At 35.9% G+C, this 16,602-nt stretch overlaps 2 protein-coding genes across 2 annotated transcripts; both read right to left on the reverse strand.

The window, feature by feature from the left end:
• Positions 1-1,289: 1,289 nt before the first annotated feature.
• On the reverse strand, positions 1,290-2,135 carry LOC110105219 (beta-hexosaminidase 2-like). Its single transcript, XM_020834619.2, has one exon. It carries the CDS (start codon positions 2,117-2,119, stop codon positions 1,313-1,315), a length of 807 nt encoding a protein of 268 aa, XP_020690278.2. The 5' UTR covers positions 2,120-2,135; the 3' UTR covers positions 1,290-1,312.
• Positions 2,136-8,295: 6,160 nt separating this feature from the next.
• Positions 8,296-10,025, reverse strand: LOC110105209 (F-box/kelch-repeat protein At1g55270; the record flags this gene model as incomplete). Its single annotated transcript, XM_020834601.2, is given in 1 exon segment — positions 8,296-10,025. A coding segment is annotated over 1 exon segment (1,255 nt), but the record flags the coding sequence as incomplete, so codon positions are not given.
• Positions 10,026-16,602: the final 6,577 nt, after the last annotated feature.

Consider the following 16,602-nt stretch of genomic DNA (forward strand, 5'->3'; position numbering starts at 1 on the left):
ACGGGGCATGTGCAGCATAATTTTTTTACTTTTTATATGTAATACTTTTCCAATGTAATACTTTTCCAATTTTATTTTATATACGATCGAAGTCTGGATCTAACAATTAAGGTAAAATGGAACGAAAATGTGGTTTAATAAAAAAATTACGCAAGAAGATCCTGATCGAAAAGACGTCATAATGAACATAAATCAACCAGAAGTCCAAAAAACTAGATTTTTATTTTTAAAAATTAAAATATGGACAAATTATTTAAACTTTTTAGATTTAGAATTTCTTGATCTTTTTTTTTTTATAATTTAAACTTATTTGAAATAATTTTCTCATTCTTTTATATAACAACTTTTTAGCACAGAATTTTTTTTAAAGCAACAAAAAAAAAATTTGCGGTGAATTTATGATTCATTTGAAATACTTTTCGTATTGTTTTCTATAGAAAGTTTATTGCACAAATTTTTTCTCTAATCAGCAAAAAAATTATGGCCAAAAACTGTCCCATACTAGAGAAATTATTATGTGTGGAGTTCGGTCAAGAAGTGCCATCAGGACTGTGAGTGTATATATACTATGCACATAATATACACAGTCATATACGAACTTCGGACATAATAATTTCACTCGAAACCAAGCCTTAAAATTATCATTTTGGTTATTTGCCAGAATTTAGATTAAATATTGCAAAAATTCTCCAATCTTATATTATTAGAAGTGTCAATATTTAACATGAGCTAAAAATTTGACCCAAACCCGACCAGAAAATTTCGGGTTCAGGGTTTGGGATTTTGACCCATTTGTAAAACCTAGTCGGGTTCGAGTTGACCCAGAAACTTGAAATCAATTAATCTTATTTGACCAGTTTTTAATTATTTTAGGACGGTTTTAATAGATTGTTATGAAATAAGTAATTGCTATTTTAAAAAAAAATAATAAATCATATTACCAAAACTAAATTAAACTTGATTTATTTTAAATTGATTGAAGTAAATCTTACTTTAATTTGATTTAGGTTTAAATAAATTGAATTAAATAAAAAAATTAATAAAATATACTTGAAACGGGTCGGGTTCGGGTTGACCCAGACCTAAAGCGGTCGGATTCTGATTTATCCGTTTGCAAAAAACGGATTGGATTCAAATCAGATCAAGTCTGGATAGACCGAAACTAGACCCACCACCACATTTTGATGACCCTAATTTTTACTAGGCGCTTAAATTCCCGATCTTATTTAAGCACTTTATTGGAGTTTGTTTGAGAGTTTAATTTTAGTACTAAACGCAGAACAGGAAACATATAAGACAGGAATTAAGAAATCTAACCAGGCACATCAATCTCCGGCATGACTCGAACGCCATAGCCCATGGCATAGTCAACAATCCGCCGGACATCTTCCGGCGAGTACCTCATCTCCGGCCCATACGAGCCTTTGATTGCGAGATCCGGAACCGACGGAAGAAGAATCGGGAACGACTGAGAATCTGTGATATGCCAGTGAAGAACATTCATCTTATTGTAACTCATTGCCCTGACCGTCCTCATAATATCCTCCACCGTGAAGAAATTTCTCGAAGTGTCTAGAAGCAAGCCTCGGTGCGGAAACAGGGGACGATCGGAGATGTGGATTCCGGCGGCGACGAGGATCTGGGAATCAGCAGACCAAGTGAGCTGAGAGAAGCTTTCGAGGCCGCGAATGGCACCCCAGGGAGTGGATGCGAATAGGAAGGCGGGACCGGAGAGGGGGATGGAGAGGGTGTAGGATTCGTCGACGGCGTGGTGGAGAGGGGCAGAGGGGTTGGAGATGGAGATGGAGAGGGAGGAGATGGGGTGAGGGGAGGAAGGGAGGGAAGGGGGGAGGAGTGGCTGGTGGTGGTCGGCGAGGAGGAGATCGGTGTAGCGGGAGATGGCGCGGGAGAGGTGGGGGTGGGAGGATTGGGAGCAGTGGATGGTGAAGGAAGGGCAGAGAGGGGAGGAGTGGGGAATGGGCCATGAGATGTTGGTTGGTTTGGGCCAGATGTTTATAGGGAAGGAGGAGGAGAAGGAGAGGGAGAGGAGGAGGAAGATGAAGCGGAGGAGATGGTAAGGTTTCATGGTGAGGAAAGAAGAGGAGTAAGGGGATTGCATCGAAGAAGAAGATGATGAAGAGAGGGCAGAGGATTTAAACGACGGAGCTTTTTATTTTCTTTTCTTTTTACAATTGCATGAATAAAAAGTTAATTTCCTATATTAAAATAATGGTGGAATTATTTTCAAGTCAGGTAAATTTTTTTGTTTTTAGTTCAAAATAAAACAAAATATTCCGAGGTGCAACAATTATAAATATTTAATTGGGTGAAATTGTTCTTTTCAATATTAGCTGGTTATAAATTTGTAAATTAGTAAATTACTTTCATGGACTTGGTGAGGGTTGAGCAAGCTCTCCATTTGGCTAGCATTTGGAGTTAAGTGTGTCAATTTTTGACATGACCTAAAAATTTATCCCGAAAAATCCGATTTTGACTCGTTATGTTTAACAAATACGTCAATTCTGATTCTAATTTCTGACCCGTTTGAAAAATCGGGTTGTGTCCAAGTCAAACCGCTAACTCGAAAATGACCACCGTGCAGCCCAGCTCGTCCCGCGTCCCCACACACGCACCCATACTGGTGGTATAATACCCAAAATTTTGGTCCAAAAAGGTAAACATACAAATTTCCCCTATATTCTCTCACATATAGAAAGTATCAAAAATATTTTCATCAAATTTGATATTGAATTTCGAGTAATTTTGGTATCAATATATCTTAAATGTCTATGAATAGGTATCTTTTAAATAACTGTTTAGTATTATAGTTAATATTATAGTTAATGAATAACAATTAATTGACAACAATTTATTAATTGTTACTGCACCTTCTTCTCTAAGTGCAGCAACTTTAGGGTGTCTGTCGTGTTGTTTGTAAGTTGTCGTCTTAGTTTATTTTATTTAGTTTTATTTTGAAATATAAGAGTTTGTTCTTCCCTATTATTGCTTTTCGTCATTTTTCTCGAGTTCGTGTTAGAAGTCCGTCGTGCCCTCCTTTGTGGGCGAGGGGTATAGGCTCCCTAGATCTCTTGCCCGCATCAATAACTTATAATGTTCTAAAAAATATTTAAAATAATGCAAGCTTCAACTTCCTCTAAATATTAGCTTATTTTTATATACATTCCACTTTAATTCCAAGCATTTTACTTCTATAAATTATGAAACTAATTGTTTAATTGATTGTATTTAATTGCAGTTTATGGTTTAAATGACAGCTAGATTAAAGGCTAAGTATTAGTAAATTATTTAATAGTATGCACTTCAATTACTGTAGCAATTTCACTCAATTACTGTAGCAATGACACTTAAACCGACATGCATAAAGCTGATGGAAATTATAGGGCTGAGAATGACTGAGAAGGTTTAGTGGAATTAGAAAGGTTATTATAGTGTGATTTATTTTGTGGAGACATTAGCTTCTTTTCCCTACCCGTCCCTCCATGGACATCGGAAGCCAGCTTCAAGCTGAGTAGCGGGAGCCACTTGTTGAGGCTGCTGCTGTGAGATTCTTTGAAGGAGGATTTCAGATAATAAATTTTTGAAATCTAGTTGTTGGAATTCATAAAATGCTGAAGCTGGTTGTGCGGAAGAGTGGTGGAAACTGATGCAGGCTAAGTTGATGTAACTGGTTACTCTTTGGGTTGAAAAAAAAAAGGTGAGGAGGGAAAGTGAAGAAAGGAGACTTAGGAGAAGAGAGGTCACATTGGGGTGAATGAAAAAAAAACTTCTTTGAGGTAAACTTATAAGATTTTCATATAAATTATTATATGTTATTTGAATGCAAATTTGAATGATCAACAATTATGATTTAGATTGTATAAAAAAGGAAATGAGGCAAGCGTACTTTAGGAGAACGAATTGACCCGACTTCCTTAGAGAACGAGATGAGATACCCAAACAAGATTATAAGAATTAGTAAATGTTTTATTATTGCACTTCTTTTTTATTATGTTTATGATCACATGTATTCTAATTTATTTTGTATGAATATGGTTGTATATGTATGAAATTGTTTATGTAAAGGGTAATCTTTAGCAATGTTAATGATTTCGTAAGCATAAAAGGATAAATATTCATAAACTAGTGAATGAGCAAAAAGTGCAATTAAAGCGCAACCAAAGTGCAACTAAAGCGCAACCAAAGCGCAACCAAAGTACAACCAAAGCGCAACTAAAGTGCAACTAAAATGTAGCTCAATGGCAGCTAAAGTGCAACTATGTCATCAAAAGCATATGTCATTAGGGCTAAAAAGGATGACTATATAAAAGGTGAAATAAGTTCTATATGGGGGATAGGCCCGTACAAGGAAAGGCGAAAGACCTGATGAGGTAAGCCTACCCTCTTAATTCTAGAAGTTGAGAAATTTGACTCAACCTTGAATGAGAGAACAACTTCCATTCTAAAAGTTGAAAAATTAGACTCAACCTTGAATTGGAAAGTTGAATGGTGCAAAAGCTTATAACCATTCTATAACTTATTTAAAGATGTTGAATAATTTTGGTAAGATAAATAATAATGCTAGGCACTTTCAGGCTCAATATGACATTTCAATATGTGTTTTAATTATGTTAGCATAGTTATGGTATTTCTTAATGGTTCATCATTATTTCTTATAACTTGCTTGCTTATTTCATTGAGCCAAACTCATTAGCAGTGGTTGTACTGCAGGAAAGGGGAAGGTGCCCTTGGGACAATAAAAGAGGTGACAGTTCTTTTGATGTAAGTACGTTTTGGGGTGCAAGAGATTTAAAGCGAGATCTGAATGCTAGATGTAAAGACTTTTGGGTATGTAAATGAATCTTAAAAGTTTTAGTAGAGCTATGTATTTGTTTTAATTATGTTGAGGTTCAATAAGGTATATTACATGCTTCCTGTTGTTAAGTGTGGAGTTTGATACATTGAAATCTTTCTCTGTTATACTCCAATTCGTGGTAGAGGGTGAGTCAAACTGGGGTGTGACAGGTGGCTCACTTGCTGCCTACCTCTCCCCAATCCCCCTGCGCTTGCACCCGCACTGGTAGCGCTCGCACCTTTGCTAGCCTCCTCGTACCTCACGACCTTGCTTGCTCTGCACTCACCCTAGTAATGTGTTGGGTCAAGTTGGCCAAGGTTTGGGGAGGGTTAGGTCTTGGTTAGATTTCTAACCCATTTGTGTAATTGGGTCAGATTTGAGTTGGATCAATTGAGGGCAGGTCAATTTGGATTTGAACTGGACCTAAAAACTCATTTTGACAACTCTATTTGGAGCTGCCCTACAAATTTAAATTTGTTTTCAAAGAGTATTCTCAAGCAATATAATATTTTTGCACCTTAGCAATACAAAAATAATAATATACGAAAATTACCTCCTTTTAATTTGTATATAATTGTAAAAGGTTAATTTCATTATATAATTTAATTGTTTAAGTTAAAAATAATCATCATGAACCTAGGGATTTCACTAAGAATATTTGGGCCCCGGATGACTTGATTAATTTTCGAATCGAGTTTGAGTTGAAGATCTTTGCGGGTCAAGATTTTTTTGAAGAACTGGAAATTGACTTGATTATTATTTTTATTCGGGTAAAATGAGTCATTTCTTGAAGAAACGGGTTGCATTTGATAGAAAAGTCACGCATAAAAAATAGTAGAATCTATATGATAAACAAGTTGATGGTCGGGTTCGATTCGAGTCAAATTTATGTTAAACATTTTTTACCCGGACGATAAACGGATCAAATTCAAGTCAAATACATTCATATCATGTCACACTTTGGTCAAATTAGAACCCGATATGCTAACCCAATTTTACACCCTTACCTCTGACAAATTGGAGGAAATAAGAGGATCAAATATTTAACCACAAAGAGCTCATGCAGATTTTTCTAAACTCTCCATAAGCTAACCCAATCTTGTTTATTTAAAAAAAAATTAAAAGAATGACGTATAAGGCATGATGTTATTAAACATAATAAAACAAACACCACAAAAATCCAAATTTCTTATTGAATTTTATGATTATTTTAAAAAAATTAATTTATTTTAAAATAACCCTAATATAAATATTCTTATTAGGTCACTAAATCCTAAACATAATTATATGATTCTACATCTAAAGAAAATTGATTTCAATTTCAAAAAGGAAATAATTATCACATTAATACCCAAATTCGCAATTCATTTATTTTCATCAACTAATTTAACATATCAAATTTTCGATATATTTTTTGGACAATTTTCCAAATAACATAAAAAATTTCGTACATTCATTCATCAAATTATCATTAAAATATCAAAAGTCGTAGCAGAACTCGCTCATATTTTAACTTTGGTTAAAATCGTAATAATTTGATCATGACAAGTACAAATGCATGAATTTGATAGTTAATTTTTTTTAAAGAATGATATTAGATGTATAAATTTATTTGATTTGAGTGACATCTTCATAATTTTCTCTTTTTATGTAAACTTCTTTAGAGAGTGATCCTATTCGCCATTTAAACTACAACACTGCTCATCATCCTTCATAGTGGAATGAACAATTATTTGGTTCGGTGAACGTACGCTCCTCTACGTTCGGCCACCAATATTTTAGCGACACGTAGCATTAAGAAAAGTCGCCGACCCGACCCGCCGTTTTTTGGGTTCTCGTATCACTAAATCCTAAACATAATTATACGATTCTACATCTAAAGAAATTTGATTTGAATTTCAAAAAGAAAATAATTATCACATTAATACCCAGATTTGCAATTCATTTATTTTCATCAACTAATTTAACATATCAAATTTTTGATATATTTTTTGGACAATTTTCCAAATAACATAAAAAATTTCGTGCCTTCATTCATCAAATTATCACTCAAATATTAAAAATCATAGAAAAACTCAAGCTCATATTTAAACTTAGGTTAAAATCGTAATAATTTGATCATGACAAGTGCAAATGCGTGAATTTGATAGTTTTTTTTTTAAAGAATGGTATTAGATGTATAAATATGTTTAATTTGAGTGGCATCTTCATAATTTTCTCTTTTTGTGTAAACTTCTTTAGAGAGTGATCATATTCGCCATTTAAACTACAACACTGCTCATCATCCTTCACAGTGGAGTACCATTTATTCCATTTGCCATTTAAACTACAAAGAATGAAATAATTCAAGATATCTTCAACTCGCCCTATCATTATCAGTTGGCCTTGGAGCTTGTCAACCTCGCAACCTAAGCTCAATCGCCTCCCTCAATAAGGGACCGTAGAGCTCAACACAGGTTTGCCAGCGACTCCAGGGTGCTAGCCCACATCAACTCTCTATATGCAGGACTCACCACCTCGCCCACACTTACTGATATATATGCACAAGATTCTATTGAGCTCACTCATAAACAAATCAGGTTCGAGGAATGTCATTTCCCATTTAGCCACCAAAATGTGAGACATGTCTAGGGAGGTTTATAGAGTCATTGAGTGATATATATGTTTTACTCCATTATTGATATAGCTTTTTATGTAGCCTTCAATTTTTATAAATAAATGATGAGAATGAACATTTTGATATTCCGTATATTCAATGCTACCTACACAACAAATACTTGATCTAATATACTCTCTCTCTCTCCATTATCATAGGTTTTCAGGTTATATTCATAAAACTCGCCAACTAGTGAGATCAAACATCACCTACATGCATTTGAATTCACCAGCTAATATGCTGCAATCCCAATCTTACAGCCACCTATTTTCCATACCGAAGCCTTCAAACTCCTAATCTTATGGCCTAATTTCTGCTAAGCCATCTAGTTGCTAAGCTATAAAGAAGTATATATTTAGTCAAGAAAACTCATCACATTTTGATTACAATGAATTCTTTACTATACTTCTTTCTAGTTTTTTTATCCATAACAAGCAGCATAGTGAAGCAAATCACTGCAGTTAAACTAATGACTAATCAGTGCATCATTTAATTTGTTGAAGATTTTTTTTTTAATCCTACTCTGAAACCCATTTTAAATGCTAGATTAAAGAGTATGAACTTGGCTTCGTTTGAGATAGTTTTCTTTCTGTTTCTTAAAGTAGCTTTCTAGTAGAAAAAAAAATTAATTTTTGTACTAAAAAACTGCTTTGAGAAGTCATCCAAAAGAAGCCTAAGTGGAATTAAAGTTGGGCGTGAAACTAAATTTAGCTTCTACGGTCTTGAACATTCTAGATTTTCCAAGATGTAAGAAGTCACTGTATGGACTCGTGAACTTAGCAAAAGATTCAAAACCTAATCGTGTAACGGCTATTTATTTCATATTTCAAATGCAAGGAATCCTAATCACAGTAAAAAATAACTGAACCAAATGACTCAGGAAAGCTACAATGCAGCTGTGCCAAACAGACTGAATGATACACATCATATTCTTCATTTTCCTTTCAATGTTCTGATCTTAAACCTCTTGATTTTGAACCTCTAATCAGCAATCCAGATTATCACCACAAGCTGCAGACATTTCTGAAAATTTCTCACATTCTGCACTCTGTCACTGCTGATGCAGTGAGCAACTAAGGCTTTTGTATCCTCAAAAAGACAACACTGCAAAGAATTTATACCTTTAACTTAAATAAGACAGTCATGAACCTACAGAGATGGAGATCAAGCTTTTTTCCAACAGCCATGGCAAAATTTCTTTGCCTGTTTCAGAAGTCAAAGGCAAGCCGGGCGGACGAAGAAACTTGCAGAAAAATCACCTTTCAGACCTGAAGGACCTGACAATGAACAATGTGACTCTTGAGTCCAGTCCTACCTGCAATGCTAGACCACAGGTTTGACATAAAAGTTTTCAACTGGCCTATACCAGAAATGGTTTCCCAGAGATGGGCACTGTTGGTCTCAAAGCTCATCCCAGGATTTGAAACATCAACAAGGCTGATGCTCATGTTGTTCCTAATAACAGCGAGCTTACCATTCAATGAGACAAAAGCTGCAGCTTCCAAGGACTGGGAGCTCCCTAAGTGGAGCTTACTGTCCATGAACCTCCTCCATGAATCTGTGGCATCATCATAAACACGAAGCTTGCAACCATCCCTACAGTCTGAGGAATAGAGCCTACCATTCATTGAAATGCTTGGATTACGCCAACCTATCACCATTCCATCGTTAACAGCCGACCAGCTATTCGAAGAGGGCTCGTAAACTTCGCTTACGACCTGTCGGTTCGAATCGAGCCCCTTAATGAACCACTTCTCCTCGTAAACAACTCCAATGAGGGGCACCATTCCATTGCTCATCTCACCAACAAATGCCCATTTGTTCCGGTTTGGATCATATACTTCGGCGGATTGAAGTGTTCCATGGATCCCGTCGCATTCACCACCAGCAACATAAAGGCAGTTGTTCAAGACACAGGATCCTGAAAAATGGCGCTTGCATAGCATACTAGGAGCTCGAAACCATTTGTTTGTTCTTGCATTGTAGAAGACAACTCGGCTCATGGAGCCTCTAAGTGGATCTTTGCCACCAAACAAGTAAAGGTTGCAGCCGTTGAGAACTGCACAGCCAAAGCCCAGAGCCTCAGAATACTCTGCAGGAACAGGAGGAAGTGGCAGCCAAAGCTGATTGATGGGGTCAAATGCATGCCAAGATATTTTCCCGTCGCGGTCCCTTTTGAAAACATAGACCCACTCTTCAGCCATGCCCATACTCGCCCTTAAGGAATAAAAGTAGTTTTTAGATAGAAGGCGGTTCCATGTTCGGCAAACCAACCGAAGGTTTTTGTGATCAGCTCTAGGTACGCGAATGAGGCAAGCAATGGCAAGGTCATCAGGAAGGCCAGGAAGAAAAGGAGCTTGTGTTCTGGACCTCCCTCTACGTTGGCTTCTAGGCTTGGGACCATTAGGTAGAATATCAGGTTGGATGCATAGCTTTGCCCCAGGAACAAGTTTTCTGGCCCCAGCCACAGTTTTCAGGCCTGCATCCACTCTACAATAACATGACACTGATTCAACCTGCAATTAGTTCAGGATAAGCACAAATCAACATAGTTTTTGAGATGAACAAATCTACATCTTATCATGAAGTAAAATTCAAGTTATATGAGCCATGGACATGGAGTCAAAATGTGTCGAGCAACTGAGACCTTGAAAGAAGCACATTTCATTATTGCCAAAACTTTATAGTATTTAGCCGACAAGCATTAAAAGCTAATCGTTATGTACCTGACAAAATAAAATTGGGAAGATGGTTCTATAGCTAGTGTGTCATCAGAGAATACATGAGCAAATCCATGGATGCATATATTCGGAACCATGAGAGATGAATATTATGAAGCACAAACATTTTTTATAAAGGTGTCATGTGTCTCCATGGATATTAGGAAACACAAACATTCTACATAGGGACAAAACTAGCTTTATTTTTTAGGATAAGCACACTCATTATATGAATAATTTAATATAAATAGAGGCGGAATCAGTTTTATTTTTTAGAGCAGGTAAACTTGTTAAATGAATAACATATATAAGACAAAATCTGAGTCACTCCATCATAATCTCAAATAGAAATGCGAGTCACTCCATAATGGAGTTAAAGTGCTCATTAAAAGATAATACATTTACAAAATGGAATTTTTTTTAAGGATTTCCCAAACAATCAAAACCGTTTCTCAAAATTATAAACATGGAAAAAAGCAAGGCCAAATAAAACCTTACAAAACCAATAAGCTAGAATTTCAAAATAGTGCACCAAAGTGTAAGGTGACTGAAATCTCAACCCTAAAAAAAAAATCAACAATTCGAACAAACCTTAGGCATCAAAAGGTTAATTAGTTGGGTCAACCTAAATCGGAGCCCTAACACCTCACATGCGTCCCTTCACCTTTAGGCCTCCCCTTACGGACAAAACCTAGTAACCCATCACATGCACTCTCTAGAGCTCACATCCCACACTTAGATGTGTTCTCCCTCAGCAACATGCTCTCTCATGCCGAGTCTACTCTTTGTTGTCTACAACGCATCATTCGATCATTCATATGAAGGGTCTATCCTTGGTAGCGAACACTTTCGGTTTTAGTTTCCTAAGCATAGGATATGGTTCAACCCTATGGCCTTCTTCGTGAATGATTGAATGGTGTCCTCGTTGATTCCAGTCTTCAACCAAAATTCAATTCTTCGCTCACCACATATATTTTCAATCACTCCTACCAACTACCTTACTTTCATCAACTTAATTAGATCAACGCCACAAGTGACCGAACTCCTTGCTCCTCTTGCAACTCGATCCTCACTACGCACTCATCAGCAACTCCTCGATTTATGGTTCATATGTTCTCCCTGTTGAGGTTAATCCATCACCACCATTTATTCTGATGGCCCCAGTTTCCTCTATAGCTCCCACTTTTAGAGCATCCGTGGCTACTTCTCATGCCACTTCTGCTCAACTTTTCATTAAAGTTGTTGCAAGATTAGAGTATGAACACTTCAAGAATTCAATGCACATTACCAATTTTTTTAATGGTCCCTATTTCACTTAGTTTTTCTAGTAAGGTTCATAAATACATCAACACAAGATGCTCTCTGTTTTTCATGCTAAACCTACTTTATTTTCATTAAATCTAAGATTTTGAGCTAACAATTCCACTCACTTTCTTTATTATCGATAAGTTTTCTTTTGTTCATCCAAGTCTTGAGATTATACTTAAATTAATGTTAGACTTACATTTTATAGGTGACTTATTTATTTAGCTTATTAACCACATCATGTTATTGAAAGAATTATCTTTAGAAGCATATTCCTCTATACTTTTGTCATATCGATCCTATCATGTTAGCTTTTTCCTCTCTTTTTTCACCGCCTCAGCAAATTCAACCTATATTCTTTAGCTTTTAGTTTTGGTAAATCCTTGCAGGTGGATGCTACTACTATTCGACTTTTTAGATATATGGCTAGAGTTCTAGTTGAAACGAATGTTCATATTCCAGAGGTGTGGCTTGGTTTCACCTCTCATGGCTACTGTTCTTCCCGCAAAATTTTTGGACGTAACTACTCTGAATGTTTCAAGGCCAACTCAAAACCGAGGAGACGCACAAATGAGTCAAGGTGAGGAGTAAATATGAAATTATATGAGCTTATAAGGGATGGCATGTATTGGCACTATTTAGTATTGTATGAAGATTCAACCAAAAAAAAAAAAACAACATCAAGCCTTTGTCCCACTACGTGGGGTTGGCTACATGAATCCTTTTTCGCCATTGTGTCCTATTAAAAGTCAAATTCTCATTTAAATCTAATAAAGTAAGATCATTTCTAATATTTTATAACCAAGTCTTTTTAGGTCTACCTCTACCTTTCTTAACATGAGTCAAATCTAATACCTCAACTCTCCTAACCGGGTCATTGGAAGGCTTCCGTTTAATGTGACCAAACCATCTAAGGCGACTCTCTCTAATTTTATCTTCCACTGGAGCTACTCCAAAATTTTCACGTATATGCTCATTTTGTATCCTATCTCTAAGGATAAAGCCACTCATCCACCTAAGCATTCTCATCCCAGCAACACTTAACTTAGTATTATGCTTCTCTTTTAATGCCCAACATTCGGTATCCTACAACATTGCATGTCTCACCACCATCATATAGAAATTTCCCTTAAGTTTGAGGGGGACTTTTCTATTGCACAACAAGCCCGATGCATTCCTCCACTTCAACCATCCAACTTGAATTCTGCTGATATTCTGATAATATCCCCATCTATTTCACCATCACTCTGAAGAGTAGATCCAAGATATCTAAAATGTGTACTCTTATTAATGACTTGATCGCCCAAAGTCACAATCCCCTCAATAGATCTATTGCTACTAAAATTACACTCCATATATTCAATTTTAGATATACTCAAGTGAAAACCTTTAGACTCTAAGGTTGACCTCCATAATTCAAGTTTACCTTCAACATCCTCTCTAGTCTTATAAACAAGAAGAATATCATTAGCAATACCAAGGTACATCCTCTTGCAAATGTCTAGTGAGAGCATCCATGACTAAAGAAAAAAGATATGGGCTAAAAGCTGATCTTTGATGTAATCCAACCAAAATAGGAAAATACTTGGTCAAACCGCCTTGTGTTTGAACACAAGTAATAGCTCCTGCATACATATCTTTAATGATTTGAATATGAAGATTCAACCAATGCATACATAAAAAACGATTGCAAAAGACCAAAATTTTTATGTGAAAAAATCGAAAAGGGGAAAGATCACAAGACCTAGCTCAATTATTGAAATGGTTCCACTAACATTTATCATAGGTTACAAGTATTGTCATTCTCTATGATTGGGGAAGACGCATTAAAATAAAGTAGATATAAACTATATAGAATAAATTATATGGTGGCAATTAGGATAGCATTGTGGTATAAGAGTTGTATTCAAGAGATCATTTGTGGTCAATTTAATTGTCTTCATTTGAGGAGATGATACTCAAGACCAAGACAACAACAACAACAACAACAACATCAAGCCTTTATCCCACTACGTGGGGTCGGCTACATGAATCCTTTTTCTCCATTGTGTCCTATTAAAAGTCAAATTCAATTTTTATAACAAATCTTCTTATTTTTAATCTTTCTTAGAATCCTTACGAGCCACTTTATACTCAAGACCAAGACGTTCAACATAAATCTTAATATTGATGTCGTGCATCAACCTTACAGGCAATGATGTGTATTGATGCTATCGGTGATAATAGTCAATAAAGTTAACTAACATCGATATAGTTGGTTGACAATTATTAGGAGATTGTAACAGAGTGATAGTGGTTAAGAGACTGTAGTCCGAAAATGGTGGTTAGGAGATCGTAGTCAGACAACACTGGTTAGAGGGCCGTAGTCAGACAACATTAGTTGGAGGATAGATAGATGTTATTAGGAGATGATGGTCGGAGAACCATAGTCAGGTGCAAGTGGTCAAAGGATTATAGTCAAGCTACGATTATTGAAGGATCGAAACCAATCGAAGGTGGCCGAGGGGCCATAATTAAGTTACGTTGATCAGGCTCAGGCGAAGGTGTTCGAGAGAGACTGTAGTCAGGTGATAGTGTTCGGGAGATTATAGTTTAATGATGGTGATCGAAGGACAATGGTCAAGCGACAATGATTGAAGTATGATTATCAATCGATGGTAGTCGTATGACAGCGGTTTGATAAAGGTCCATTCTTCAAGCCCTCTGAAATCTCATGAAACTCTAGCCAAAGACCTCTCTCGTGTTGCGAACCAATTTATAAATTTTGAGAGTGACATGTCCCATAAATATAGCAAAAATCCGAAACACTTTCTTGATTCCTTTAATTATATATCATTCTTTCAGCATTTAAATACGTTAACAATATTGAAATTAAGCAATTTTAATGTTAGATTTGTCTCATTGAAACACATGTTTAACTATAAGCATACAAGTTTTGGAGATCACTTAGTCACCCAATGAATATCCTAAAGCTTTCAATTATGCTTCAAGCACTTAAGTTGAGCACATTTGGAGTCAGATCAGAATACTTTTAGTTTCGATAGATTTATCTCATTGAGACGTTTATTTTGACAATAAGATGATTAAAATCGGAGTTTGGATTATCCTGAATTTGATTAAGAAAATTTCTAATTCAAATATTCATCGAAATTTGTGCATGATGAGCAGATTTTTGGGTGACCTATCGAAATCCATTCTACCAATCTTATATTTGACAATAAAAAAGTCACATGCATATTCAATAAAAATGGCTAAAAAATTTGCACTTACATAATACCATTGATAGTATTCTCCAACAATTTTATCAACACAATCACTGGCAACAATAGTGTCATCTATCTGGAGCGAACTTCATGAATCATCTTTCTCATTCACTTCTTTTTTTTTTTTTACCATCTTTCTCATTCATCAATGTAGAGTGCTAGAAGACGTCTTTTTCTTCGTAATCGTTAACCAAGTTAGCTTTAGATGAACTATTTGCATTTATATTCCTTTCAAATTAATTATATGGAGACCTTAATTATGCATCTTTTGTGCTATATTATAGATGACAAAACCACCTAAATATATTACAATAACCTTCATGAATCATTACCTTATCTTAAAAATGCACCATCTCTCAAACATAATCACCCCTAACCCTATACATCCAAATTTTGACACACAACCTGATGAGGACATCCGTAGGAGATTCCGACATACGTACCACCGGAGGGGTCGTCAAGCGACGGCCATGATTCAGCAGCTTTATTTTTGATGCTTTATTTTATTCATGTCATTTGTATTGCTTGTTTTTCCATTTGTACCCCTATGAGAGAATTAGTGTTTGTTGTAGCCCAAGGGCAATGTCGTCTTTTATTTTCTTTATGTTTGATGAGCCTATATAAAGGCTGGATCATTGTATTGTAGGGATTATTGATTGATGAATGAAAGATACTTCCCTTTGTTCTCTTTGTGAGTGCACTTCTCTTAGATCTCTTAGTGAGTTCGACGGGAAAACTATATTTCTTTGTGAGTTCTAGATTTAGTCCAAAGATTATTGTGTGTGGAGATCGAGTATTGAAGATAAAGAGGCGAGTGGAATCAAGGCAACGACAATCCTCAGATTTTCACCTCTTCCCGTCCCAAAACCCCTTGCCACCGGCCACCTTGGGCCACTCAAGCCGCCGGCCACCACCCCAAATTTCCTCCCAAGCCGCCGGCCTCTTCCCCCAATTTTCCTTCCCCACTTAGTCACCCAATTAATATCCTAAAGCTTTCAATTATGCTTCAAGCACTTAAGTTGAGCACATTTGGAGTCAGATCAGAATACTTTTAGTTTCGATAGATTTATCTCATTGAGACGTTTATTTTGACAATAAGATGATTAAAATTGGAGTTTGGATTATCCTGAATTTGATTAAGAAAATTTCTAATTCAAATATTCATCGAAATTTGTGCATGATGAGCAGATTTTTGGGTGACCTATCGAAATCCATTCTACCAATCTTATATTTGACAATAAAAAAGTCACATGCATATTCAATAAAAATGGCTAAAAAATTTGCACTTACATAATACCATTGATAGTATTCTCCAACAATTTTATCAACACAATCACTGGCAACAATAGTGTCATCTATCTGGAGCGAACTTCATGAATCATCTTTCTCATTCACTTCTTTTTTTTTTTTTACCATCTTTCTCATTCATCAATGTAGAGTGCTAGAAGACGTCTTTTTCTTCGTAATCGTTAACCAAGTTAGCTTTAGATGAACTATTTGCATTTATATTCCTTTCAAATTAATTATATGGAGACCTTAATTATGCATCTTTTGTGCTATATTATAGATGACAAAACCACCTAAATATATTACAATAACCTTCATGAATCATTACCTTATCTTAAAAATGCACCATCTCTCAAACATAATCACCCCTAACCCTATACATCCAAATTTTGACACACAACCTGATGAGGACATCCGTAGGAGATTCCGACATACGTACCACCGGAGGGGTCGTCAAGCGACGGCCATGATTCAGCAGCTTTATTTTTGATGCTTTATTTTATTCATGTCATTTGTATT

Source organism: Dendrobium catenatum, unplaced genomic scaffold, assembly GCF_001605985.2.
Source record: "Dendrobium catenatum unplaced genomic scaffold, ASM160598v2 fragScaff_scaffold_689, whole genome shotgun sequence".
Taxonomy (NCBI): domain Eukaryota; kingdom Viridiplantae; phylum Streptophyta; class Magnoliopsida; order Asparagales; family Orchidaceae; genus Dendrobium; species Dendrobium catenatum.

Coding starts and splice junctions, on each gene's coding strand:
- LOC110105219 (XM_020834619.2), bottom strand. CDS start 2,119: ATGCAATCCCCTTACTCCTCTTCTTTCCTCACCATGAAACCTTACCAT.